Source organism: Molossus molossus, unplaced genomic scaffold, assembly GCF_014108415.1.
Source record: "Molossus molossus isolate mMolMol1 unplaced genomic scaffold, mMolMol1.p scaffold_m16_p_7, whole genome shotgun sequence".
Lineage (NCBI taxonomy): Eukaryota > Metazoa > Chordata > Mammalia > Chiroptera > Molossidae > Molossus > Molossus molossus.
In genome coordinates, this window is record NW_023425401.1 from 109,048,823 (window position 1) to 109,074,323 (window position 25,501).

At 62.2% G+C, this 25,501-nt stretch overlaps 1 protein-coding gene across 2 annotated transcripts in view; it reads right to left on the reverse strand.

The window, feature by feature from the left end:
- Positions 1-7,552: 7,552 nt before the first annotated feature.
- KCNH2 (potassium voltage-gated channel subfamily H member 2) overlaps positions 7,553-25,501 on the reverse strand; it is a 32,556-nt gene continuing 14,607 nt past the window's right edge. Inside the window, exons 3-15 of one of the 2 annotated variants that reach the window (XM_036246577.1) lie at positions 22,900-23,064; positions 20,898-21,341; positions 19,533-19,744; positions 14,961-15,389; positions 13,643-14,030; positions 13,171-13,370; positions 12,488-12,740; positions 11,261-11,454; positions 10,898-10,997; positions 10,048-10,320; positions 9,786-9,972; positions 9,282-9,459; positions 7,553-8,112 (exon numbers count right to left, since the gene is read on the reverse strand). In XM_036246577.1, coding sequence (XP_036102470.1) covers positions 7,963-8,112; positions 9,282-9,459; positions 9,786-9,972; positions 10,048-10,320; positions 10,898-10,997; positions 11,261-11,454; positions 12,488-12,740; positions 13,171-13,370; positions 13,643-14,030; positions 14,961-15,389; positions 19,533-19,744; positions 20,898-21,341; positions 22,900-23,064 — 3,173 coding nt within the window. In that variant the 3' untranslated portion in view covers positions 7,553-7,962. Of the gene's footprint in view, positions 8,113-9,281; positions 9,460-9,785; positions 9,973-10,047; positions 10,321-10,897; positions 10,998-11,260; positions 11,455-12,487; positions 12,741-13,170; positions 13,371-13,642; positions 14,031-14,960; positions 15,390-17,745; positions 18,216-19,532; positions 19,745-20,897; positions 21,342-22,899; positions 23,065-25,501 lie in introns of those variants that run through there. The other variant, XM_036246578.1, reaches the window with a different exon arrangement.

Sequence of the window (25,501 nt, forward strand, 5' to 3'; positions counted from 1 at the left end):
TACTCTAAAATACCAGAAGAACAAATCCATCATTCGTAGTTCATTCTGGGCACGCTCTCTTCTCCCTCCGGCCAAGGAGAGCGTGGCTGTCGGGACCATCTCGCTGTGGTATGTCAGTTGGTCTAAAGCGACCATCCCGCTGTGGTCGGTCCCTTCTGCTATGAACTGAGTTTCTGTGTCCCCTCAAAATTCATATGTTGAAACGTAATGCCCAACGTGATTATGAGGAGGTGGAGCCTTTGAGGTGATTAGGTCATGAGGGTGGAGCCCTCGCAAATGGGATTAGTGCCCTCAGGAGACCCCAGAGAGCTCCCTCCCCCTCTCAGCCAGGTGAGGATTCCGTCCACGAACCCAGACGTGGGTCCTCACCAGACACAGCATCTGCTGGTGCCTTGATCCCAGACTTCTCAGCCTCAGACAGTGAGAAATAAATGTCTGTTGTTTATAAGCCGCCCCGTCTGTCGTATCGTTTACAGCCGCCCGAAGGGACTGAGACGCACCCGGGCACTTCGCACCCACCGGGGCTGGACTCGTGCCCGGTGTTCTCAGCCACGGCCCTGCCTGACTTGGAGCAACCCAGACCCACTCACAACTGTGCAGGTGGCTGTCCTGTGCCCGTGCATGACTTCAGCTGAATGGTCACCAGACTGGCCCTGTCTGAGGACCCAGGGGACAAACGAGACCACGTGCATCCTCCCCTAGGTGCGGCAATTTTGTGTTTGAAAAGTTCCGAAAGTGAAGACAAGTCTGTGACGTGGCATTTCTGTGACTACCGAGGCCCCCTTTCTACGCCTCCTTGGAGCGAAGAGCGCGCACCGGTCAGGAAAACTCCGCCCTGCTGGTCTCGCCGTCAGAACTGGAGGGGGAGTCCTTTCGAGAGTCACCGGGGCCACAGGTGAGATCGAAATCTCGGGTGACCGGGCAGCACTGAAAGGCGTTTGCCCAGGGCCCACACTCTAATTCACACAGACCCCTGTCCCGTGGGACACTTCCCGCTTTGTCGTGGGGAGAAAGGATCCCAAGGACTGGGACCAGAGACATCGCAGTGAGGGGAGCCTCGGCTATTGAAGAAAGAGTGCACATCCCCCCCAAATTATAAGCTGTACTTGACCAACACAGAGCTGGAGAAGGAGCAGGGCATTCTGCAACCAAGGAAGACCGGGAGTCGAGGACGCTGGGAACAGCCAAGCTGTGGATGGGCTGGATGTGAGGCGCACCAGGGGGGTGGCAGCCCTTTCCTGCCCGCTCTTGTCTAGACAGCTGGCCTCTGCCCCCCCCCCATGGAGACCCTGCAGGGAAGTCCCCCCCCATGGAGGCCCCTCAGGGAAGCCCCCCCATGCAGAAGGGCTGAAAGAATGTGCCGTGTCCAGGCAAGAAGCCGGGACTGGACATGACTTCACTGAGGAGGGCAACTCTGCCCACATTCCAGTGATGTCCCTAAACAGCGAGGACCGTGAGGAGGGCGAGGACGGTGGGCAGAGACCAGCCCTCGTCCCGTTGCAGCATCAACTTGCCGGCATTCAGTCCAAGGAGCTGCCCCTTCACAAAGTCACTTGCAGCTTTTCTATGTTTTAGTCATTTCCAAACCACAAATTTGCCAGTTACCCAGAACATTCTCTGCTGGCCAGTCGGTTGGCAAACAGCTAGAGGCGTCTGTGCTCATGTGAGTTGGGTCTATGGGCCTTGGCGCTCAGGTCCCTCCCACCCTGCGCCTTCACCAGTGCCCGGTCCCTTCCACCCTGCGCCTTCACCAGTGCCCGGTCCCTTCCACCCTGCGCCTTCACCAGTGCCCAGTCCCTTCCACCCTGCGCCTTCACCAGTGCCCGGTCCCTTCTACCCTGCGCCTTCACCAGTGCCCGGTCCCTTCCACCCTGCGCCTTCACCAGTGCCCGGTCCCTTCTACCCTGCGCCTTCACCAGTGCCCGGTCCCTTCCACCCTGCGCCTTCACCAGTGCCCGGTCCCTTCCACCCTGCGCCTTCACCAGTGCCCAGTCCCTTCCACCCTGCGCCTTCACCAGTGCCCGGTCCCTTCTACCCTGCGCCTTCACCAGTGCCCGGTCCCTTCCACCCTGCGCCTTCACCAGTGCCCGGTCCCTCCCACCCTGCGCCTTCACCAGTGCCCGAGGCCACAGAGCAGTAGTCTGTGCGGCTGCAGGAGAGACGCCCAGTGCTCAGAATGGGTTTTCCTGAGACCTGGGTTGCACAGCTCTGCCCAAAATCAAGCACCCCTCCCTGTGCCCTTGCGGACGACGTCCGTGGAAGGATAGTCTAGGAAGGATGGAGCCAAGCTGTCCCCAGACCTGCCCCATGCTCCCATCACCTGTCTCATTATTATGGGGAAAGTACCTACTAATGGAAAGAAAAAGAGAGAAAGAGAGACAGGGAGGGAGGGAGGAGGGAGGGAGGGAGAAAACTTTGCCCCAGGAATTGCTCCCGTCCATGGTTAGTTCTGGGTCCATCGGATGCATGTCTGGATAACGTCCCCCTAGCCTGAAAGGGGGACAAATGAAGGAGGGTAGAGTCCTGGGCAAGGTCAGCTGAGAACAGCCTGGAAAACCTTGAATGGACCTGTCCATCCAGCAAGGGGAAATCCGAGTGTCTGGGTACAGGCCAGGGAAATTAGGGGGTGGGGAGGAGGCCGAGAAGGGTCTTTAGAAAGATGGGAACGGACCAACAGGGTCTTGGAAGGACGAGGAAGGAGGTCAGCCAGTGAGAACGCGCTGTCAGGGAGGCAGCCAAGAATCTGGGGCTGGAATGTCTGAGATCCTCTCCGAGGCTGTTTTCTGGGCTGGGCTGTGAGCCGACTACCCCAGCATGCACGGTGTCCCCCCGACTGCCACAGCCTGTGGTAGTGGAGCTCTGGGATGTGGAGGAGGTGGGGGTGCCCAGGCGGAGTCAGAATGGCACGGACGAGGGGTGGCAGCTGCCACAGCAGGCTTAGGGGACAGGTAGCTGCAGAGACAAAAGTCCCAGGGAACGGACCCAGAACAGGAGTCTCTGTCCTCACACTTCCAGATGAGGGAGGCACTGGGCACACACACTCCACCCGATTCTCAGTGCCCCAAGGGAAGCCTCCCACCCAGGGCTGGAGGGTGGAGGCCGGCTGTCCCTAATCGCTGTTTATCCCAGTCCTCGTCCCCCCACGTGCCTGTCACCAGCCCAGCGGGGCTCTTCTCTAAGGCTACTCAGAGCCCCCAAACTGGCCAGACGGAAGGGGGGCAGAGCAGGAGCGCCTGGGGCAGTTTACACTAAATAAAGCACTTGGTCATTTTCCCATCTGCTAAGGGTTCTTCCACTTAGGCCACTCAAGACCAGGAGAACAGCCTCATGTGACCCTCCTGCTGTCCCTAATCATCAGGGTGCCTCCAAGGCTCCGGCTCCGGCCCCGGTGGAGCTGAAAGAGGAAGCATGTCCAGGACGTGGGCCGCCTCTTGGTTCGAGCCCGGTGCAGCCTGTGTCCCTAATGACTGATTTCCTGGCTGGTTAGCATCGAAGTCTTTTGCAGCCAGACCCTGCGCGAGTGCTAATTTTAAAATAATGGTCCGACATGGTGCTAAATTCTCCTGCTCTGGTTTCTTAGCGATGGCTCTGCAGACTTCCAAGTCACTCAGGAGCTGGGATTATAAAATAATGAAGCAGATAGTTTAAACAAATGCTTCAGAATACATTTTTTTTTTAGAAGACAAAGTTAACCAAAACAAAAAAAAAAAACCACCTCGCTCTGGGCTTGGACTATCAAGAATCACTTTATGTAAATTGCAATGAGATGATGGAGTTAAACTGAGTTTTTCGCAGTTTCCTATCACGCACCTGTGTAGCTTTAAGAAAACTATCCCAGTTCAGTCTGTTACTAAAGCCTCATTAGTTTGCACACCGACCACCTTTTCTGATACACAAGTATCTAAAGATGTCTCTGAACAGTCCCCTTGGAAGACCCTGTGCTTCAGAGTCACTTCGAGATGTCCGAGCGCTCCAGCCGGTGGGCCCTCTGTGCGCGTCCTTCCTGCGGTCCCACGCGGTCAGAGCGTCCCGCGCGGTCCCACGCGGTCAGAGCGCCAGCACGCCTGCCAGGCAAAGGTTCTTCCCGTGTGTCCGTGGTCAGCCTCCCGGGGCAGCAGGCCCAGCCCTTTTCAACTCCCACAGGACTGTCCACCACCTGGGGAAAGGTGGGCCCCACAGACCGGAGGTGGAACAGGAAAGCCATCCGAGGACAAAAGAGCAGCCACACCTGGCAGTGAGCAGGAGCCTCCGCGAAGGGGCCAGCCGGAGACAGACTGGGCGAGACGACTGGCAAAGTGCCTGCCTCTCCGGGCTCCACAGCACAGGTGTGTCTCAGGAGACACAAAGAGGACAGAGGACAGAGAGAAGTGGGGAACTCGGGGCGGGGCGCTGCTCTAACACAGATCTGAGCTGAGCCCTACAAGAGGTTTAGATCTACAGAGGAGCAAAGAAGTCCTCCTGGAGGAGGTGACATCTGAGCAGGGGCTTGAAGGAGGGACGGGTGTCTCTAGACCAGGAAGAACAGAATCTGCACGTAGAGGAAAACACCGGGCAAAGGCAGGGCGGGAGGAGCAGGCACAGTGGGCAGTTAGCAGGGCGTGCCCTGGTGTGGCTGGAGGGGCTGGCGCGCAGCAAGAGGAAAGGGTGAGTCGGGAGAGAAAGCGGAGAATTTTGCACCAAGCTCATGTGAAGGGCTTTGTCCTGCGGGCACGGAGAGAGCCACCTGTCCCTTCAGGACCTGGGCCTACTCTGGTCTATCTGCTCAAGCACCATAGGCAGGCAGGTGGCAGAAAGGGCCTGGCGCAGACCACCTCCCGCGGCGCTGCGGCCGGACAGACCCTGGAAGTCAGTGGGGCACAGGGGCTGCCCTTGGAGGAACAGCCAGGCTGGTGACTCGGCATCTGAGAGGGTGGTGGGCTCAGGTGAGCACTGGCCATCACAGCATGTCCAGCTGTGTCCTGAGGGGATTCCAGCCCCAGAGGGCACCAGACAAGGCCCCCAGTTATAATTCAGAGCAAGGACCAGTCCCCACACGCTGAGCTCAGTTAACAGAACGAGGCGGATGATATAAACAGCCTGGGCCCTTCCGCCTGGGGTATCAGACCCCACACCTGCCTATCAAAGGGGAGATTCGGGAGTGCCGGTAGCCCAGAGACCCTTCCTCAGCCCTCACCCCCAACCCTGGCTGCATAGGAAGACAGCCTCACCCCCCCAGAGCCTATCTCACAGGACCTCTCGATGTTCAGGATTTCACTACCAATCCCCACCCAAACCCAGACATGTGCATTCGGTAGGTTGCTGACTGCTGGTTCAGGGGGCGCCACTGTGCTTAGCACTCGGGGCACAGAGTGTAGCACAGAGGCAGTGAGCTCCCAGCTCCAGCAGTCCCGGATACTGAGCACGGGGTGGGGAGAGCAGAGAGGGGGGCAGGTGCGCCACGGGGCTCCTAGCCCAAGGGAGGGGAGCGCCAAGCCTTTCCTGGGAGAGCCACTGAGGACCAGTAGGAATTCCTCAAGCAAAGGGTGCTCGGCCAAGGAGCAGAAGGGACAAAAGTCGGCAGGGGAGAGAAGGTTCTAAAAATCCCAGAACCTTGCGAAGAGCTCCCCGTCACTGTCCCTTGAGCAAGGGAGGCCGTGTGCCCAAGGGTGAAGCCGGCAGGTGGTGGCTCAGATGTCTGGTTCTCTCCAGCTCTGTCCTGGCAAGCCTGAGGCTTGGGTTTCAGGCAACAGGAATAACGCTGGCCACAAAAGATGTGCTGAGTGTCAGTTCCTGCTGTTTGTCAATGAAATGTGAGAGCTGAGCTGGGCTGAGCAGGGGCAGGAGTCCAGGTGAGGACAGGTGCGGAGGCGAGCTCGCACCTGGACCGTGGGTGGTGGCTGAGTCAGGAGGCCGGAACGCACCCCAGGCTCACTCAGCTCCTGGGCCCTTGGTGCGCAGGGGGAGGTGGGGCAGCAGCCTGGTCCTGCCCCTTTGATTCCAGCCGCCAACCCCTGACCGCGGTCCAGCTCTAAGCCCTTCCTGGGTGCTGGGTCCTTTCCCTGCCCAACGCAGCCCCTCAGCTCCCACCCGGCCTCGCCGGCCCTCACGGTTTGGGAGAACCCTCCGTTCTGGACAACAGCGCCCCAGCAGTTGGGTGCCCGGTCGGGTGCCCGGCCGTATGAAAGAAGAGGACTACGCTATAGCCTTGCCCTATCACACCACCAAAGTCCCTGTGGCTCTGTGAGCCCGGGTCACAGGGGAGGCCCGGGAGCAGGTCTGGAGCAGGCGTGAAGACAGACACGGGGAACATGGTCACCGGGGTGAAGGGCCAGAGCCCTGGGAAGACGCCCCTCTCTGCTCCCGCCAACCACGGGAGGCCGTCCCCAGCCCTGCCTGTCCACCCCAAGGGTCTCTGTCCCAGGGAGGGCATGCTTGCGTTCATTCATTCATTCATTCATTCACACTGAGCACAGTCCAGAGGTGGCACTGCGCCCCAGCTTCGTGGAGCTGACAGGCCACATCTCTTCGCCTGCTGGCCAGGAGAGGACACGGCCCCGCGGTCTGACCAGGGGCCTGTCCTGGGATGCAGGGTGGCTGCATGGTGGGCCCCTTAGGCACCCTTCTCCCAGGCTCACAGGCTCCTGTCACCCCTTCTGCCTGGCCCACCTCTCTGTCACCCCTCTCTACCCCAGACCTCAGGGTCTCACCCTTCTGCTGTCTCTATGCCCTGGTGCACAACCATCTGGTCAGGAGGATTCTTTCCTTCTCTCCTGCCTGCCCCGGGCAGCACCCTTGCCCACCAGCAGAGCTGGCCACTGCCTCCGCTCCTCGGGGAGGCCAGGTGTCCTTGTAAGACCAGCAGCCCAGGTGCACCTGCTGACCCACACACAGGCACCTTTGAGAGCACCACCCTTCACTGGCCCCGGGACATCTGCTCTGACACATGACCCCAGGAATGGGGAGGAGCCACCCCCTTTAGGCAGTTCATCTGGACTCGAGGATCACAGGTGATCAGGTGACCAAGGTGGGCCCCATCTGCAGCCAGACGCCGGGGGATCTCTGGTCAGGGCTAGGAAACCCGTGTGCCCACAGGTGGGTTGGTGAGGGGCCCAGTTATATAGGGCCCATGCGACTCTGGGTTAAGGTCAAGATAAAGCCGAGTCGGGGCTTGGGGGTTATGGGCCAGGACTTAGGCCAGATATGGCTGCAGGTGACAGCCGGTGTGGGCTGGGTTCAAGAACTATGTAGAGGACACATCAGCGCCTGCACTGGGGGCTGCACTTGTGGGCAGTGTGGGGCTGGCTTGGGGAACCAGTACCAGCCAGCGGAGCGACATGGCCCAGAGGGGGTGGCCTGCATCCCATTAGGACTGGTTCTTTGTTCTCCTGAGTCCAGGGCCCCACAGAGGCAGGAAGCCCTGGCAGCAACCTGTGTCCCCCCGGGGAGCACCCACCACCGCACACGCCCCACACCAATGTCGAGGCCACCCCTCCCAGCCCAGTGCACGCACGCGTGTGACTATGAACATGGGACATGGTTCGCTGACGCCACACCCGCCCCACCACCACTGGAGTCTCTTCAGGATAATTATTTATTATTCATAGTCATCAGCATCTTCATTAATTATTCATATGATCCTTAATTATTATCCTTAACAATAAGAGCAGTAAATAGCAGAAAAGTCCTTGAGGTGCCTAAGGCCCAGGGCCGGGTGTCTCTGGGCAGTTAGACCAGCTATTGCCCCCAGGGCAGTGGGGGGACCACAGACCCCCCAGTCCACTGCCCGGCCCTGGCGCTGGCCCTGCCCCTCCCACTGGGGCCCAGGGGACTGCAGGAGATGGTCCCAAGAGCTGGGGATGAGCTGAGCCTTCGAGTCCCTCTCCCCTGAGTGGCCAGGGCCTCCTGGGCAGGGCCTCCGAGGAGAGGGGCTCAGGCAGTGCGCTGAACCCTAGGTGAGCCACATGTCCACACCGGGCCACCCCACTAACTGCCTGGGTCTGAGCCATGTCTGTGCAGGGGCTGGGAGGTGAGGACGCCCAGCTGGCCCGGCAGGGAGAGGCGTCGTGTAGGGCCGTCTTGGGGGACCTCCGGGCCCCCCGGGGGGAGCTCCTCACACACCATGAACTGGGAAACCTGCAAAGAACAGAGAGTATAAGAGCCAAGGAGCCCTCGGAGGGGACGGAGGGTCAGTCAAGTGGATAGAGAGGAAGGTCGGAGTTCGGAGAGGGTCAGGAGGGTGACAGAGGACAGCAGGACAGGACACGGCCACAAGGGAGGCTCTGGGCATGGCAGTGAGGAGCACACTGTCAGTGGGCAGGGGCCGGCCGGGCAGGTGGGAGCTGGGGGAGCTTCCCGACAGGGAGCAGAACTCAAGGCCATCGCCACTTCCTTCCCAGGCAACAAGGCAGCGGAATGCAAACCAACCCAGGACAAGGGGCCCCGAGTTAGGGCAGAAGCTGGGACAGAAAGGGAACCGAGTTTCCTCCCTCCAATGGAGAAAGAACTCAGGAACCAAATGCAGAGGCAGGCTGGCGGCCAGGCCCCGCAGGCCAGGGAGCGTGCCAGGGCCGGCGGAGGGGGTGTGCGGGTGTGACGAGTGTGGTGAGACCGGCGGGGGAGGCTGTGAAGGGAGACTGGCACATTTGCTGACGTGGGCTCTGTGTCTGCAAACAGGAGCAGGCAGCATGTGGGAGGGGCGGCAGATGCCAGGGGAAGGGGACGGAGCCCAGGCTGCCTCTGGGAGCCAGGGGGCCCAGACACCGCTGTCCTGTCAGGAGGCCACTCGGGAGAGGACGAAGGGCAGCAGAGGCCCATGGCCAGCAGAAGATGGGCCAGACGTGCTACCCTAGGAACAAGCTGAAGTCCTCAGGGCAGCCCTGCAGGGTAGCAGTACAACCACCACTGGCTGGTAGCAGTCAGGTCAGGGGTGCCATTCACACCGGGAACCTAGGACCCCATCCAACAGGCTCAGTGCACGCAGCACTGCCAGGCCTCGGGCTCCGTCAGTGCCCCCTGCAGACCACCTGTGATCACGACAGGCACCGTGGGCAGACAGGGCCATCCAGGTGACACGGGGGAGCCCGCACCACTCAGACTGCTGGTGCCTCTGCCCAGCTGTCTGGGGCTTTGGTTTGGGGGCTCTCCTTCCTTGCCCTGTGCCCACTGCTCCCAGGCAGCCCTCCTCCAGGACAGGCTGGGAGGATACTGGGGCCCAGGGCCAAGCAAAGGGCAGCAGAGCAGGTTTGGGAGGAGCTGGCCCAGAACGGCTGGGTGCCAAGGTGCAAGGGGGCTTCGGAACGTACCTGAGAAAGCGAATCCAGGGTGAGGGTGGCGATGGGGCTGACAGGCAGCAGAGGGCAAGGAGAGGTGGGGCCGGGGCCCGGGGTGGTCACAGCGCTGTAGGCAGGCGGGACCAGCGTCATCTGCCTCTGTAGCAGCTGCAGGATGGTGGCCATGTCCGCGCTGAGCCGAGTCTCCAGCCTGGGGCAAGGAGGAGGAGGATGTTCTGGGTCTCGGGGAAGTGGAGACACCAGTACCTGTGACTTCGGAACACTCTATAGACGGGCCAGCTGGTCAACCCCAGGCCCACTCTTCATCCCAGGTGGGGCGACCCTGGCTCAGCTCCGAGTGGAAGGAGAGGGTCCCACTTCCAGACACACGGGCAGGCCTAGACGGAGCACACTCTCCATTCTCCGTACAACACTGCCAGGAACCCCAGGATCACACTGCAGTATCCCGGGCCACACGATCCACAGACCCTCCCCACACACACAGCGGGGGTCAGACTGGACCCGGGCCGCCCTCACCTGTTGAGCTGCCTCTGGAGGGCATCCAGCCTGCTCTCCACGTCGCCCCGGGAACGCCGGCCGGGGCTGGAAAGAGGGATGTTGAGGAGGCTTGGGGCAGGGGCGGGGCATCGAGGCAGCTCCTGGTACTGGCGGCCCCGACTGTCCCCCCAGAAGCTGAAGATGTTGGACACTCCTGAGAAGGCCCCTGGAGCCAGAGAGCTGGGTGAGGGACACCAGGACAGATGCCACGCCCCCCTCTGCCCCTCGGCCCTCGCCCTACCTGACAGCGGGTTACAAGTGTCGCTGCTCTTCTCACAGTCCTCGGTCAGGGGCTCCCCACCGGGCAGCTCTCCAGGGGGCCTGGGGCTGGAGAAGGGCACCAGGCGGAGGGGGCTGGAGCTGTGGCCTGCGCCCTCATCATCACTGCTCTCAGGGCTGGAGGGGCCACTGGACAGGCTCTCCCCCCACGGCCCCCCAGGCCGGCCCTGGCCACTTGGCGCTGCCCCCGCCCGGCCAGGCCCCAAGGCTGACACCTCCCCTGGCTGCTCCGGGTCTGTGGGAAACAGAGAAGGGCCTCAGAGAAGGCGGGAGGCAGGGAGGACATCAGAGCAGAGAGGAGGGGCAGGGAGGGGAGAGGATCAGAGCAGGCCTAGGAGAGGCTGCGGCAGGACACCCTGCTGTGTCTTGTTCCCATCGCCCCCCCCCAGGGGACTGAGAACTGCAGGCAACAGCACCAGGTCATCTCCAACCGCCGGCTGCCCACGCGCGGGCCGGGCAATGCTGGGCGGGCCTCTTGGGTTCTGGACCCCCGGCCCCCTTGCCCTCTTTGTCCTGTCTCTCCTCCCCTCAGGTCAAGGCAGGGCCCACCCAGACACCAGCCCTGCTCAGGCACGCCCCTGCTGTGGAGGGCAGAAGGCTTCCCGGAGGAGGTGACAGCCCCAGGTGGGACTGAAAAGACAGTTGGGGGAGGGGTGGGGAACCCGGAGGGTAGGCAGGGGCAGGAATGTCTGTGGAGCCCGGATCCAGCAGACGCAGCCGGACCCCAAGCTCCGCCCTCCTCCTGGCCACCTGGACCCGCCCCCACCCGCTCGCAGGCTTTACCTGGACCCCCGGCCCCGCCCCCACCTCACCCTTGTCAGTGCGCCTGCGGAAGGACAGCTTGCGCTTGCGTTGCCGGTTGAAGCCACCCTCCAGCTCCGCGCTGCCGGGAGAGCCGGGGATCATGTTGGTCTGGAACCAAGGGAGGCGTCAGGGCCCTTCCTCGCCACCCACCGGCCTGGGTCAGACTAAACCCCTCATGAATGGAGCCGGGGCGGGGGGCGGGGCGCAGAGAGTTCCGCCCAGGTGAGGGCTCCGGCACCGACACCTCGGCCTCGACGCAGGCTGAGGCCGGGACGTTCACCTCTGGTCTGAAGCTGCGCCATCTGACAGGCAGGGGGACAGAGCCTGAGGGCGGCCCCCCGGGGTGCAGCGGGCAGGGGCAGCCCACTCACGTCTCTCAGGTTGAACGTGATCTCCAGGCTGGACCAGAAGTGGTCGGAGAACTCCGGGTACATGTCCAGCACCTCCAGCAGGTCGTCCCGGTGAATCTTGTGCAGGTCGCAGTAGGTGAGGGCCCGCACGTCCCCGTTGGACTTGCCAGGCCGCGCGTAAAGGTTCAGAGGCTCTCCAAAAATGTCATTCTTCCCTGGAGGCCACGAGAGCGGGGCTCAGCCTGGGGCAGCAGCAAAGAGCAGGCACCCATCCTCCCGAATTCTCACCCGTTTTCAACACCCGGCCCCCACCCCACAGAGCCAGGGTCGCCTCAGCCAGCCACCCCCACCCCAGCTCCCAAAGGCAGGGCTGTGCAGTTGGTCAGCAGTGCCTGGGGGGTGGGGAGGGCAGGAACCTTGGCTCTCCCAGCAACCACCAGCCAGCAGGATCGGCCGGGTGCCCCTCTCTGCCCAGGGCCCAGGCTTCCTGAGGTTCTAACTCCACTTCTCCCCCAAAACCCCTGTCCCAGACACCCGCTGGCCAATCACTGCACCCCTACCACAGGGTTTCTCAGACTACAGATCAGAACAAGTAGGGCCTCTGGACCCACAGTTTGGCTTCTGGAAGAAAACAGACTAGCCCAGCACGGCACAGGAAACACCTAGTGAGCTGAGCCTTGTGTAGACAAACTGGTTTCCGCTGTGTTTGGGGGCGTTTGTGAACTGAGAAATAAACATCGAAAATGGCCCTCTGTGCCAAGGGAAGGACAGGCAGAGGGCAGGAAGCCCCCTGCCCAGGCGCACCTGCCTAGGTGTACAGGTAGGGTGGGGAGGAAGGGGCGAAAGGGGAAGAGGGGCAGGACTCCCTTTACTTTGCAGACCGTGTGGCTGGGCTTGTTGTATCACACGAGGCTGCGGGAAGCTAAGGTAAGTTTCCTGGTTAAAACCAGATGCAGAACCTCCCTCCTTGGAGCAGGGCTGGGTGCTTCTTTAAGGAAGGTGCAGGTGTCTGCCTGTGGGGAGATCCTGAAGGGAAACAGAGTCTGGGAACCCTTAGAGTTCAGCGACCCTGCCCCCTGTGAGGCTCCCTTCTGCTGCCCCCTTGGGCCGGAGCTTGGGTGAATTCAAGGAGCCCCTCCCTGAAGCAGTCCCTGGTCCCAGACCCCACATCTGTGTCCTCAAAGGGCCTGGACCTCCCCAGGCCTTGGCGGATAGACATGCTGGCCCAGCCCCCAGTCCCCACTCTACCGAGGATGGCTACGACGATGTCACCCCGCAGGATCTCGATGGAGCCCCGGGAGATGAAATAGAGGGCAGTGAGCAGGTCCCCCGCGTGCACCAGCGTGTCCCCTGGCGGTGCGTGTGTCGTCTTGAACTTCATGGCCAGGGCCCGCAGGCAGCCCTTGGTGGCCCCCCGGAAGGGCTTGCAATGTTGCAGCAGCGAGCGGTTCAGGTGCAGGCAGATGTCCGCCTGCAGGCACTCCGGGAAGCCCTTCAGCACCTGGGGGCGGGGCCAGCGGCTCAGCGTGCCTCCCGGGACCACCCACTCCCACCCGGAGATCCAGGGAGGAGCTTGGGGGAAGGACCTGGGTGCCCATTCCGGCTCCACCCCTCCTAGCTGGGCACCCTTGGGGACGCCACCTCATGGCCTTAGGCCCCCATCTACTTATGTGTACGGTGTGTGTGGAGACCATTTCCTGGGGGGCTGTTGTAAGGATTAACCATAATCGCCTCCCTACAAGAGCCTGGTCACTGCCTGCCCCAAAGTGAGAGCTCTCCCAGCAAATGAGCTCCGGGGCCAAAGGGGGGGACACACCTCTCAGGGTCTTCCTAAGCACTAACCATGACCACCTGAGACCCTAGGGGCATCCCCACTGCCACGCGGCTCCCTCCAGCCCGGCACCAGCCTTCCGGCAGCCCGCTGGCCTCACCGCGTTCATGTCGATGCCGTTGGTGTAGGACCAGGCATGCTGGAAGTACTCCTCCAGGCGCTGGCGCAGCGGGTTAGGGATCTGGTGGAAGCGGATGAACTCACGCACGCGGAGCATCTGCGTGTGGTAGCGGGCGGTGCCCGAGTACAGCCGCTGGATGATGGCGGACACGTTGCCAAAGATGCTGGCGTACATGAGGGCTGGGGGCAGGGGTGAGTGGGGCTGTCAGCATCCTAGGGACCCCCCGCCCCTGCACCAGGGAAGGACACATGCAAGCATATCTCCATGGGAGCACACCCACCAGAGTCGCAAACACAGACGCCCAGGCATGCACGCCCTTGGTCTCTGCCTGTGCGCCCACTCCCCCCACCCCAGGCATCCTGAGTCTCTAAGTTCCAGGGCCCCAGCTGGCCCCTCCAGCACCCACCCTCGCCTCCACCTGGGGCTCTTCCACGGCCCCGCCCACACTCACAGCCGATGAGCATGACGCAGATGGAGAAGATCTTCTCGGAGTTGGTGTTGGGGGAGACGTTGCCGAAGCCCACGCTGGTGAGGCTGCTGAAGGTGAAGTACAGGGCCGTGACGTACTTGTCCTTGATGGAGGGGCCGCCCAGGCCGCTGCTGTTGTAGGGCTTGCCGATCTGGTCGCCCAGGTTGTGCAGCCAGCCGATGCGGGAGTCCATGTGCGGCTGCTCCATGTTGCCGATGGCGTACCAGATGCAGGCCAGCCAGTGCGCGATGAGCGCGAAGGTGCACATGAGCAGGAAGAGCACGGCCGCCCCGTACTCCGAGTAGCGGTCCAGCTTCCGCGCCACCCGCACCAGCCGCAGCAGCCGCGCTGTCTTCAGCAGCCCGATCAGCTGGGGATGGAGGAGACAGTCCACGTGGGGCAAATAAAAAGTGGAGGCATGCCCCGCGGCGTGGCTCAGTGGACTGAGCAGCGTCCCAAGCACTGGGAGGTCCAGGTTCAATTCCGAGTCAGGGCGCATGCCCGGGTTGTGGGCTCGATCCCCAGTAGGGGGCGTGCAGGAGGAGGCCGATCAATGTTTCTCTCTCTCTCTCCCTTCCTCTCTCTCTAAAAAAAAATCAAGAAAAACATATTTTCTTTTAAAAACAGAGGCACTGCAGCATTCTCGGGGACGGCATCAGAGGAAAGTCCCCAAGGACGTCCTCCCAGAACCTAATAACTAAAGCGCCTCCCACACACTGAGCCCAGCACAGAGTCCCGATCTGTTCATCTTTGCACCAGCTTTGTGACAAAGGGTGCCTGGCCTCCGTGGCGAGGATAGAGAAAACTGGGGCTCAGAAAGGGGCAACAGCCCTGGCTGGTTTGGCTCAGCAGTTAGCGCGTCAGCCACCAACCAAAAGATCATGGGTTCGATCCCCAGCCCCGGGTAGGGTCATGCAGGAGGCAACCAAGTGATGTTTCTCTCTCTGTCCCTCCCTCCCTTTCATTCTATCTGAAAAATCAAGGGAAAAGTGTCCTTGCGTGAGGGTTTTTTAAAAAGAAAGAAAGGAGTAACACCCACCCTCAGGTGCCTGACCAGAGGTCCCACTAGCTCCCAGGGCACTTTTGTGTGAATTAGAAGACAGTGGCCTCTTTGGAGAGACAAACTGAGAAAAAAAAGACCCCCTCTGGACCTCTGCACCCAGTTAGTGCCATAAGTCAGCTGGGGCACCTCCAGGCCCCTGCAGCCCCCTTTTTCTAGCCACCCCTTTGCCCCACCACCTCCTCACCCCTCCCCAGCACCCTCCAGGCCTCTGCTCTCCCCGTCTCCCTCCCAACCCACCTCCTCCGAGCCAGAGCCGAAGATGAGCAGGTCAAAGGGGATGGCGGCCACCATGTCAATGAGGAACCAGCCCTTGAAGTAGTGGACGGCGATGCGGCCAGGGTGGCTGACCACCTCCTCGTTGGCGTTGACGTAGGTGGTGCGGAAGTTGATGAGGATGTCCACGATGAACATGATGTCCACAATGAGGTCCACCACGGCCAGCGGCTGGCAGGCGTAGCCGCAGTCCGGGGCCGCGGGGCCCTCCTCCGTCTCCTTCAGCAGGAAGGCGGCCGAGTAGGGCGTGAAGACGGCCGTGTAGATGACCAGCAGCAGGATGAGCCAGTCCCACACGGCCTTGAAGGGGCTGTAGTGCAGGATGGTCCAGCGGTGGATGCGCGGCGCCTGCAGCTTGTACTCCGGCAGCACGTCCGCGCCCAGGGACAGGACCTGGACAGGCAGAGGAGCTGGAGGTGAGGGGTGACGTCCCGGTGCAGCCGGGAGCAGGGGGAGACCAGCCATGGGACCTCCAGGGTGGGAGCAGGTGACATTTCTGTTGGGGCCTCCAGAGAAAAGGCTGAGCAGAATAAGGGGGGGGCCGAAATGTTTCCATCGGAATGCCCATCCCGGGCCCTCAGTCAGGGCCCCACAGTTCCTCGTGCAGCACAGGAGCCTCCCAGCTGACCCTGAGTCCAGGGCACCATGCAGTGACACCCAGAAGTACTGCCCCCCACCAGCAACGAGACCCCTGCCTGGGGATGTGCCTCCCACCATCTGATCTAGCTCACACCTCCCCACACACCACGGCCTCAGTCCGTGCCCCTGTCCCAGGGATACAGCCATCCCGACTCAGGCTCCGTGGCCCCCGGGGAGAGAGACGGAAACACTCCCACCCCGCTCCTGCAACCCCTCCCGCTGGCCCAGGGCAGCCCTCCCACACTCCTACAAAGGCACACAGAAGACCCAACCCAGCCACAGGTGTGCATTCATGTGCACAGGGGGACATGCACACAGGCAGACATCCAGACCAGGGGGCAGTGGGCACGCCCCTCTCTTCCCGAACCCAACGAGGAAGAGCTGAGACCAGCTCCACACTGTCCCAGGAGCCCCTGCCTGTCTCCCTGTGGCCTCCTCTCCCACAGACATTTGACTCAACTCAAGCCCCCTCTCCAAGCCTCCCAGTCTGGCCCACCCCAAGAGCCGAGGCTGCCGGCCTTGCTCCCGGCAACACTGGCTGCCAGGGCCCTCGTCCTCAGGCCTCTGGGCTGGGGAGGGCCATGGCGGATGGAGCCTCAGAGTCCCACTCACATTCAAGCTGGGGATCCCCTGGACCACCCTCACCAGAGGGACTGTTTGGAGAACATCGCCTTAGAAGTAACTGAAAGTTCAGACAGGCTATAGCTAGGGGTTTGTCCACCCTGGGCTGGCCACAGGGGTCCAAAGGCACATGATGGGTGGAGGGAGAAGCTGGGGCCTGGGGCAGGGGAGGGAGTGTGTGACTTCCAGGTCCCCACTCTGCCCTGCCTTCAGCCCAAGCTGCCTGCTCCTTCAGGCAGAGCATGCGGGGCAGCGGCCTTTCGGGAATCAAGTGGGGACTGAGAAAAAGTAACTGACCAAGGCCCCTGCAGACAAGGGACAGAAGAAGGTAACTGCCCACCCTGGATGGACCCCTGCAAGCGCCTGAGAGGCTAAACCACGCCTGATAAACAGTGATCGGCTCCTGAGTCTGCCCACAGCCGGGCCAGGGCCACCTCAGTGCGCAGACGTACACACACACACACACACACACACACACACACGGCCTGGATGCAAGACCTGGACCCGCAGACCTCATCTCACCGAGCCAAGCCCAGCTCTGCAACCACCAGCTCACTAGATGGCCTCGGACCAGGTGCGTGACCTCCTTTGACCTGTTGCCCCACAGAATACTGAGGCTCATTTAAGCCGACTCCTGGGTTCTCACCTGTGGGTGGGCAGGGTCCTCCCCAGACTGGCCCCCAGCTGGGAGAAGCACAGGAGCCAAAGCTGAGACTCAGGTGCCAGGTGCAGGTGGCAGCACTGGGACTCTCAGACTCACCCTTGAGCCACCGCCAACACCCCCTCTGCCACCCTCCCCCAGCTTGCTCCAGGCTCTCCGACATGGGGCGAAGAGGCGGCTCCCAGGAGGTACCTACAGAGTCATCAGCTTAGGGGACCACAGGGCAGCGACCAGCACCTCAGGCCGTCCTGGAAGAAGTGACCCAGGGGCCTCAGCTCAGCTACCCTCATCACCATCCAGTAGCCTCTGGCCCCACCCTCCTCAGACTCCAGCCCCGAAACCTGGACCCCCGCGGCAACCCACGCCTCCCTGGGCCACCACTGGTCCACCCCCGGCACGTGGACAACAGAAGCAGTGGAGCCCATGACCTCCAGGCCAGACCTGGCCACTGCCCACTGCGGGTGGTGCGGCAGGAGGGGGAGGCAACCTCCTCTCCTCCCCCATCTCCCACCATCCTCTCTGGGCACCCATTTTACTCCTTGTCTTCCTCTCCTCCCTTAACATTTTGAGCTAGAAGACAGTGGGCCACGGGAGCCCTCAGAGAGGAAAGTCCTGGCAAGACAAACACTGTCCGCCCAGGCCCAGCAGGCCTGGGGAAGAGCGAGCTGAAGCCAGGAGTGGGGTGAGCAGGGCTGCAGCCCCCTGGGCTCCCCAAACGGCCCTGCTTCTCAGACGCGCTCTCAGGCCTGGAGCCAGAGTCCTCTGGGCTGCGACCTGAATCAGTGCCCCAGCCCTGGAAGGGAGAGGGAGGGGCTGGGGGTCACCTACCTCCTGGGCCACCAGGCTGGAGATGCGTACGGCCCGCTTTACCCGGCCTTTCTGGGCCCGGGGCTGCAGAGCCCCAGTCCCGCTCGCCTTCTTGGCGGGGCCCGCCATGGAGGACTCGGCTCCCCCCAGCCTGCCTGCCCTGGGGCCCGAGAGCCCAGCCAGCGCCTCACCTGCGCCCCAGCAGCAGTCCCAGCCCAGGCTGCGCCCCAGAGACTGGCGGCCTGGCTCCCAGGGCAGCCTCTGGAATGAAGCCAGGGTCGCTGGGGCTGGGCCCCAGGGCTGGGGTCACCCTGGCGGTGAGCGTAGATGGCAGCCCGCCTGGCTCAGGCTGCCCATGGCCCCCTGGTTCAGGCCCCGCTGCCAGGGTGCTGCGCTCTGCCTGCCGCCAGCCCAGCAGCGGCGCCGCGGTCAGAACCTAGGCTCCTCCGGCCCGCCCCTCCTCCTCCCAGGTCCCCACCCCCACCCCGCCAGCCCGGCCAGCGGCCCCCTCCCCCGCAGCCGCTCTGGGCTCCTGCTGCAGCCGCTCCTGCAGCCCGTACCCCTCCCCCAGCAGCCCGGTCTGTCACCACAGATTAATGGTCTCCCCAACACCCCCGCCCCGCCGGTCCAGTGCCCAGCCAGCCAGAGTCAGACAGACACCCAGAGATGGAGAGGCCGGCAGAGCCAGGAACACACGCGCGCACTAGCACATAGACGCACACACAGACCACAGCACACAGAAGCGCACGATGTGGGCGCAGGAGCAAGGCGCCAGAGCAGGGGCAGACGCCTGGGCTCCAGGTGGGAACAGCAGAGCCACGGGCCAGAGGAGAGAGGCATCGGCAGCCAGATATGGGGCCTGGGGTGTGGGGGAACATTCTGGACTCAAGGCCAAGGGGTTGGAGACCTGGCAGGGACCCAGAGAGCCAGAGGCGGTGGGAGCAAGGCCAGGAGGAGGGCTGAAGAGGCTGGTGTTGGCGGCTCTCTCACGGGCCCACTTGGGAGGGGGGGTGCTGTGGAAGGGGCAGGAGGCAGCCACAGGGACTGAGGCGTGGCAGGCAAGGAGCCCACCCCCCCGTCCCGGGCTTCTCACCCTCTGCCAGTACTTGAGGAAGGAGCTGGAATGGACTGGGCAGTGGGGGTGGTGCAGGCCATCTTGCTGCCAGGAGGGGGCAGGAGACAAGGCTGGCCCTGCCACCTGGCAGTGCTGGGCAGTGCCCCCAGAGTCAGGGACTTGGTCCCTCCCTATCTGTGCACCCACCCCCATACCCTCCCCTCCCGATGCGTTTGGGGAACAGGGGTGGGCACTTCCAGGCCACCCTGGTCCTACCATGAGGCCTCTTCCTGGCCCATCCCCTTGGCCCAGAAGAATCAGGACCCCCCCCCCCAACCTTGACCTCTGTGGCCTCTTCTAATTCAAAGCCTCCTGTTGGTTGACCCCCGTTACTCCCCTCACCATACCCTAAGAGCAGACTGTGTCATGCCCCTGTGGCTGCCTTCTCCCACCCACCCTGACCCTCTCAGGCGCCTAGCCCCAACTGCACTGCCCTCCTGTGCCCCCATCAATCTGTCTTTGGTACCCACCCCGTCCCAAGGCCGCCTCCCCTCCAGCCTCCCTTTCTCCAGGACCTCCCAGACTGTCCTCTCCCCCAGCTCTGAAACCGCCACCTCCGTGCTCAGCCAGCAGGTCTGCCTACCCTCAAGACCCTCACTGACTGGAGCTCTCCCCGCCCCCCTCGACCACAGCCCACACCCACCCCTTCCAAGTCCCTTCACGCTGAGGGAAGATCCAGGGACTGGGCACCTACCTGGGTCACCTTCTCAGTGACATTGTGGGTCCGCTCCTTTATCTTCGGTGCTATGATCTCCCGGTCACTGGTGGGCGAAGCCAGGAAGGGGTCGCCCTTGAGGTCCACAAAGTTGAGGGTGATTTGGGGTATCTTGCTAATGGTGCGGTAGCGCACGAGGTCCGAATCTGATGTGGAATTAAGCAGGCCGCTGCGCAGGGGGTGCATGGCCCCTGGGGTGGGGGAAAGCAGGGTCAGGGCAGCAGGCTGGGGGTGCATGGCCCCTGGGGTGGGGAAAGGAGTACATAGCCCCTTGGATGGGGGAAAGCAGGGTCAGGGCAGCAGGCTGGGGGTGCATGGCCCCTGGGGTGGGGAAAGGGGTGCATAGCCCATTGGGTGGGGAAAGCAGGGTCAGGGCAGCAGGCTGGGGGTGCATAGCCCCTGGGGTGGGGGAAAGGGGTGCATAGCCCCTTGGGTTGGGGAAAAGCAGGGTCAGGGCAGCAGGCTGGAGGTGCGTGGCCCCTGGGGTGGGGGAAAGGAGGTGCATAGCCCATTGGGTGGGGGGAAAGGAGGGTCAGGGCAGCAGGCTGGAGGTGCGTGGCCCCTGGGGTGGGGGAAAGGGGTGCATAGCCCCTTGGATGGGGGGAAAGCAGGGTCAGGGCAGCAGGCTGGAGGTGCGTGGCCCCTGGGGTCAGGAGAAAGGAGGTGCATAGCCCATTGGGTGGGGGGAACGCAGGGTCAGGGTGGCAGGCAGGGGGTGCGTGGCCCCTTGGGTGGCAGAAAGTGGGATCTAGGTGTTAGGCAGGGGGTGCATGGCCCCAGGGGTCAGGGGAAAGAAGGTGCATAGCCCCTTGGGTGGGGGGAAGTGGGGTCATAGTGGCAGGCAGGAGCCGACATAAAACTTAAGTGGAGACCAGGCCTTGCAGGAGCCAGTCCATTGGGGTCAGTGTGTCATGGGCACTAGCTCAGGAGCCGGGGCAGAGTCACTGGGAAACAAGGCCACAGGCACAGGGAGCACCCCCCCGTGTGCAACTCGGAGACCACAGAAGAGGAAGAGCCTCCCAGAGGGTCTGCTCCAGGGCACTGAGACCCAGCCAGAGGGCCAGGTGGGGCAGGGCCCCGATGCCCTTCCTGCCCTTCACACACCCTGTGGCCGTCCCTGCTCCGGGACACCGCGAGAGGCCAGCTGCATGGCCGGGCAGGGTCTGAGAGCTCCAGAATGCGCTAGGATGGATGGACATTTAATGGAGTATAAGGTCACTTAGTGGGATTAAATAAGAGCTTGATGGGATTTCCATCTCCCAGGCACCCAGGACAGGGCGGAGACGAAGGAAGCGGAGGTCCTGAGATGGGGCGGGCCTGGCTGAAGGGGAAGGACGCCCTCACCGGTGCTGGCGTGGCGCGGGGGCGGGGGAAGCGCCCCGGCGCGCATGGCCTCGATGTCGTCGGCCGACGAGGCACGGCGCACGCTGGCGCAGCTTTCTCGCGAGCGAGTCCGGGCCAGGCTGCAGGTGGAGCCCGAGGCGTCGGGGTTGAGGCTGTGCGCCTGGGGCGACGCGTGCGGGCCGGGCGCGCAGGCCGGCGGGGAGCTGGGGCCCACCAGCGCGCGCCGCTCCTCCGCAGGCCCGAGCCCCGCCACGTGGTTGTCCATGGCCGTCACCTCGTCCAGAGCCAGCGACTCGCTGCTGGGCGCCGCGGGCGTCAGGTCCACGTCCACCACCACGGCCCCCGGGGCACCTGCGCCACCCACTCCGCCGGGCCGCACCGATGACTCCCGGGCAGTTAGAGCCAGCATGGCAGGCAGCTTCAGGCGGAAGGTCTTAGCGCGACCTGCGGGGAGAGGGGCGCTGTGTGGTCTGGGGACGCGAGCAGCCCGAAGTGGGCAGGGCCTGGAGCTGGAGCCCTTGCCACCAGCAGAGGAAGGTGAGGACGTGGGAGCACTGACGGACGGGGGGCACCCCTCCACCCTGACTTCCACTGCACAGAACTCGGGTCTTAAGAAAATTCTAGCCCTGGCCGGTGCGGCCATTGGATCAGCGTGGTCCTCCCGTGCCCTAGGAGTTCACCGGCTGCATTCCCGGTCCAGGCACATGCCAGGTTGCAGGCTCGATCCCCCGGAGGGGTGTGCAGGAGGCAGCTGATCGATGTTTCTCTCTCCCTCTCCCCTCCTCTCTCTAAAACCGATCAAAACCAATTAAAAAAAAAAAAAATTCTAGAATACCAGCCCTGGCCGGTTTGGCTCAGCGGTTAGAGCGTCGGCCTGCGGTCCGGAGAGACCCGGGTTCAGTTCCCGCTAAGGGCACGTACCTCGGTTGCAGTTTGTCCCCGGCCCTGGTTGGTCGTGCGGGTGGCAGCCACTCGATGTGTCCCTTTCACGTCGATGTTTCTCTCTCTCTCTCTCCGTTCCTCTCTCTCCCTCCCACTCTATCTGTACAAAAAATGGAAAAATATCCTCGGGTGAGGATAAAATAAATAAATAAATAAATAATAAATAATAAAAATTCTAGAATACCACCTTATCTAAAGCTCTGAAAATAATAAACTACTGTTTCTTGAGCCACATACCACCGTGGGCTCTCCATAGACCATGGGCAACACCTCTGCGCTGGTGGGCAACATTACCCCCATTGCAGACATGAGGAACGCAGGTATAAATGAGCCCTGTGATTCCTGGAGGCCACGCAGGCCATGGTGGGGCCTCGGACTATGGCAGCAATGCCAACCTTCCAGCCGTACCCTGCTGCTTTGCAGAATGCCCCAGCGTTAACACTGCGGTTCTAGAGCTGGGAAACCATGAGGTGGACTCCTTTGCTGTGACTCTAAAGGACAGGGTAGAATTAAACCCGAAGAGGCCATCGTTGGGAGGAGGGGGGTAGGACCCTGAGTCACAGGGGGATGAGGTGAGGCCTCCATGTTTCCAGCCATGGTGAGCATTCCCCTCAAATCCTCTTCTCAATTAGCCCAGGCCACAGCCGGGAGCTGGCCAGTCCCGGAATAAAGACCAGAGACAGAAGTTTCCCAGAGGGACATCTGAGTCCCTGTGACGGGGCTTTCTGATGAGCAGCTCCGAGGAGGCCACGGCTGTCTGGGTGGGTGAATGCCCCCCCCCGGGGGGGGGCTGCAGAGAGGACCACTCCAGAAGGATGCTGTGGCAGCAACCCGAGCAGGTAAAGCTCGGACACCAGGTGTGATCCTGCCTCCTGTGCGGCTGTCACTCCATCTCTGTCCGTTCATCCTGAGCTAGACAGAACCGGGCCACATCCTTGGTAACCTCTGAAGGGACCCCACACACATTCCTTCCTGCAGGTCAATGGCTTTGGGTAGCCTCCTGGCCCCAGAAAAGGGAGATGTCCTATTCCTGCACCAGCCAGAGTGCAGCTACACTTACCTGGGGCCAGCCAGCTGGTGGGGGGGCCTCGGTGGTTGGTGTCAAGGGGCGGGGACCCCACCATGTCCTTCTCCATCACCACCTCGAAGTTGAGGATAAACATGATGACAGCCCCATCCTCGTTCTTCACGGGGACCACATCCACCAGGCACAGGAAACAGCTCCCTGTGGAGAGGGGGACACCGCCGCCGTGGCACCAAGGCCCTGGGTGGGCCGCGCAGAAACCATTTCCGCCTCCTCCACCTCCCTCTCAGCTCTGCCTGTGCCTTGCCAGGGTCTCCTGCCCCACTCCGCCTCCTGCCTGTGCCTGCCTGTGCCTGCCAGGCGGCTTCCGACCACCTGCCCCTCCAGCTGGCTGCTGGCCAGGCTCTGCCTTTCTCTCCGCTTGTCTGGTTTCGCGAGCCTTCTCGCTCGCGGTGGCTGAGGCTCCTTCTGCCTCCACCCTGTCATCTCCCTTTTCCTGGCCCCTCAGTGGATCCTTGCTCTCCCTCATGCGTGGTAGTGTAGTGTGGTGACTTAGCCCGCAGACTTTAGGCCCGGGGTCCCTGGGTTCACACCCCACCTCTGCTGCTTATGCATTATGCTTAAATCACTCAACCTCCCTGTGTCTCGTTTTTCTTGTCTATAAAATGGGAATGATTATAGATCTTTGTCCTGAGTGCCCAGAGCAATGCCTGGCCTACACCAAGCGCTGCACACGGGCTAGGGATTCCTCCCTGTCCCGTCCTGGCTGTCTCTGCAGTAGGCCTCCGCTCGGGTCAGGCCACAAGACACACGCAGGTGTTGAGAGCAAGAGTTTCCAAACCTTTACCGCAATGTGACATCGCCACGCTATCCGAGCGTGTGGCTTTGCATTTCACAAAGGTGTCGGCCTGTGACATATTAGAAATAAAGTGATCCTGCACCGAAGAGTCGTACAGCGCTGCTCCTAGCTCCTGCATCTGTCTCTCCTTGTCTTTCTTTCCTTCCCCAGTCTCTCTCTCTGTCCTGCCAGCAGGTGAGGCCAGTCCTCCAGTCCAGATGTCCCCTGTCCACCTCTGCTCCCCGTCCAGCACACAGTCCCTCACCCTCCTCTCTGCTGATTTCTGAAAAAGACCCTGACGCACATACTAACATCCTGTCCTCCTTCTCCGTGGACCGTGTGGGCAACAGGCTTGTCCCTTACCACCCTTTCTTCTCGGGACAGAGAATTCTTTCCTTGCATCACTCCCCCTGCTCATGTGTCTTCTCTGGACTTCAGGGGCCTAACTGGCCGGGGTCTGTCCCCTCTGCTGGGCCTAGCACCTAGAGCAGCACACCAGGGAGCAGGCCTGGCCAGTGGGGTTAGTGATGGGGCAATGCTGATGGTGAGGCAGGGGCCAAGGATGGAGAGGTGCAGAAGTGGCGGTGGTGAATTGAGTCCAGGGGGAGGTCGGGAACCTGGAGCGGGTCTGGATGGTGTGTGATGCCTGCCACCAGGCCCTGGGGGCTGGGCCCTGGGGAGTGCGGTGGCAATCACCTGAGCAGACCAGGCGTGAAGGGCCCGATTCCTGCAGACCAGCAATTCTGACAGCTGTGGTGTTCACCTTGTGAAAGGAGAGCCTCTAAAACCAACTGAAAGAGGATGGCACTGGGGTGAGGGGAGGGCGGGAGCTGGACCAGGGGAGGGGCCGGCCACTCACCTCATCCAGGCCCTTCTGGCTCGGCCCTCAGAACCTAAGCTGAGGGCTCTGTCTGGATTTCCCACCAGCAGCCTCTCCTGTCCCCTGACCTCCGCCCTCTGACATGGCCCAACTGAAGCACAGCTGTGGTGTTGGGAGCTGCAGGGGGCCGGACCCAGCTGGAGACCGTTTGGCACCCAGACAGCCCGCCTAGAGTTTATGTCCTAATATGGTGATGGCCGGCAGCGGCCTGAGCAGGGCCTAGGAGAGGCCAAAGACCAGGAAACCTTAGCCCTGGAGACCCCTAATGCCCATGCCCAGAACCCCAGTGATCCAAGCCCCTGACCTTCTTGTCCCAGAGAAGTCAAGTCTGGGTCCCAGAGGAGCACAACCTGTCAAGACGACTGGGGATTCTGACCCTGAGGCTCAGCACCCTGCTCACTCCATTCAGACTTCTCAGCGAGAGGTCAGAACTGCACCATGCAGCCCACAGCCCGGGACCCCAGCGTCCCAAATTGCCAGCCCACCCCCGCCTGGCTGCAGACACTCCAAACAGAAGCCCCCTTGTAGTTCAGGCTTCCCCGTCCCTGGGCGCACACTCCCACGCAGCCCCCTGAGCCCCCTCTCCCTCCGTGACATCCAAGGAATTTTTCCTTTCAAATAACCCTGTCAAAGCCCAGCTTATTCCAAAAATGTGACCTGGAGCCCTGCCTGATGGCTGCGGGAAGTGGCAGGAGGAGGGGAGGCTCCAGCTGCTATTTTCAAGGGGACATGGGAGGAAGGCAGGCAGGTGGCCCGACTCAGGGCTCTGCCCCCAACCCCCTGTGGATTGGTGGGGTTTTCTGTGAGCGGCACACTCCCCACTCCCGGCCCGTCCAGATCTACTAGGGGACCCCATTCCTTCACTGACTGGGAGTATGGCGGGCTGGAGTCCCTGAGGGCAGCTGAGGGTCAGCCAGGCC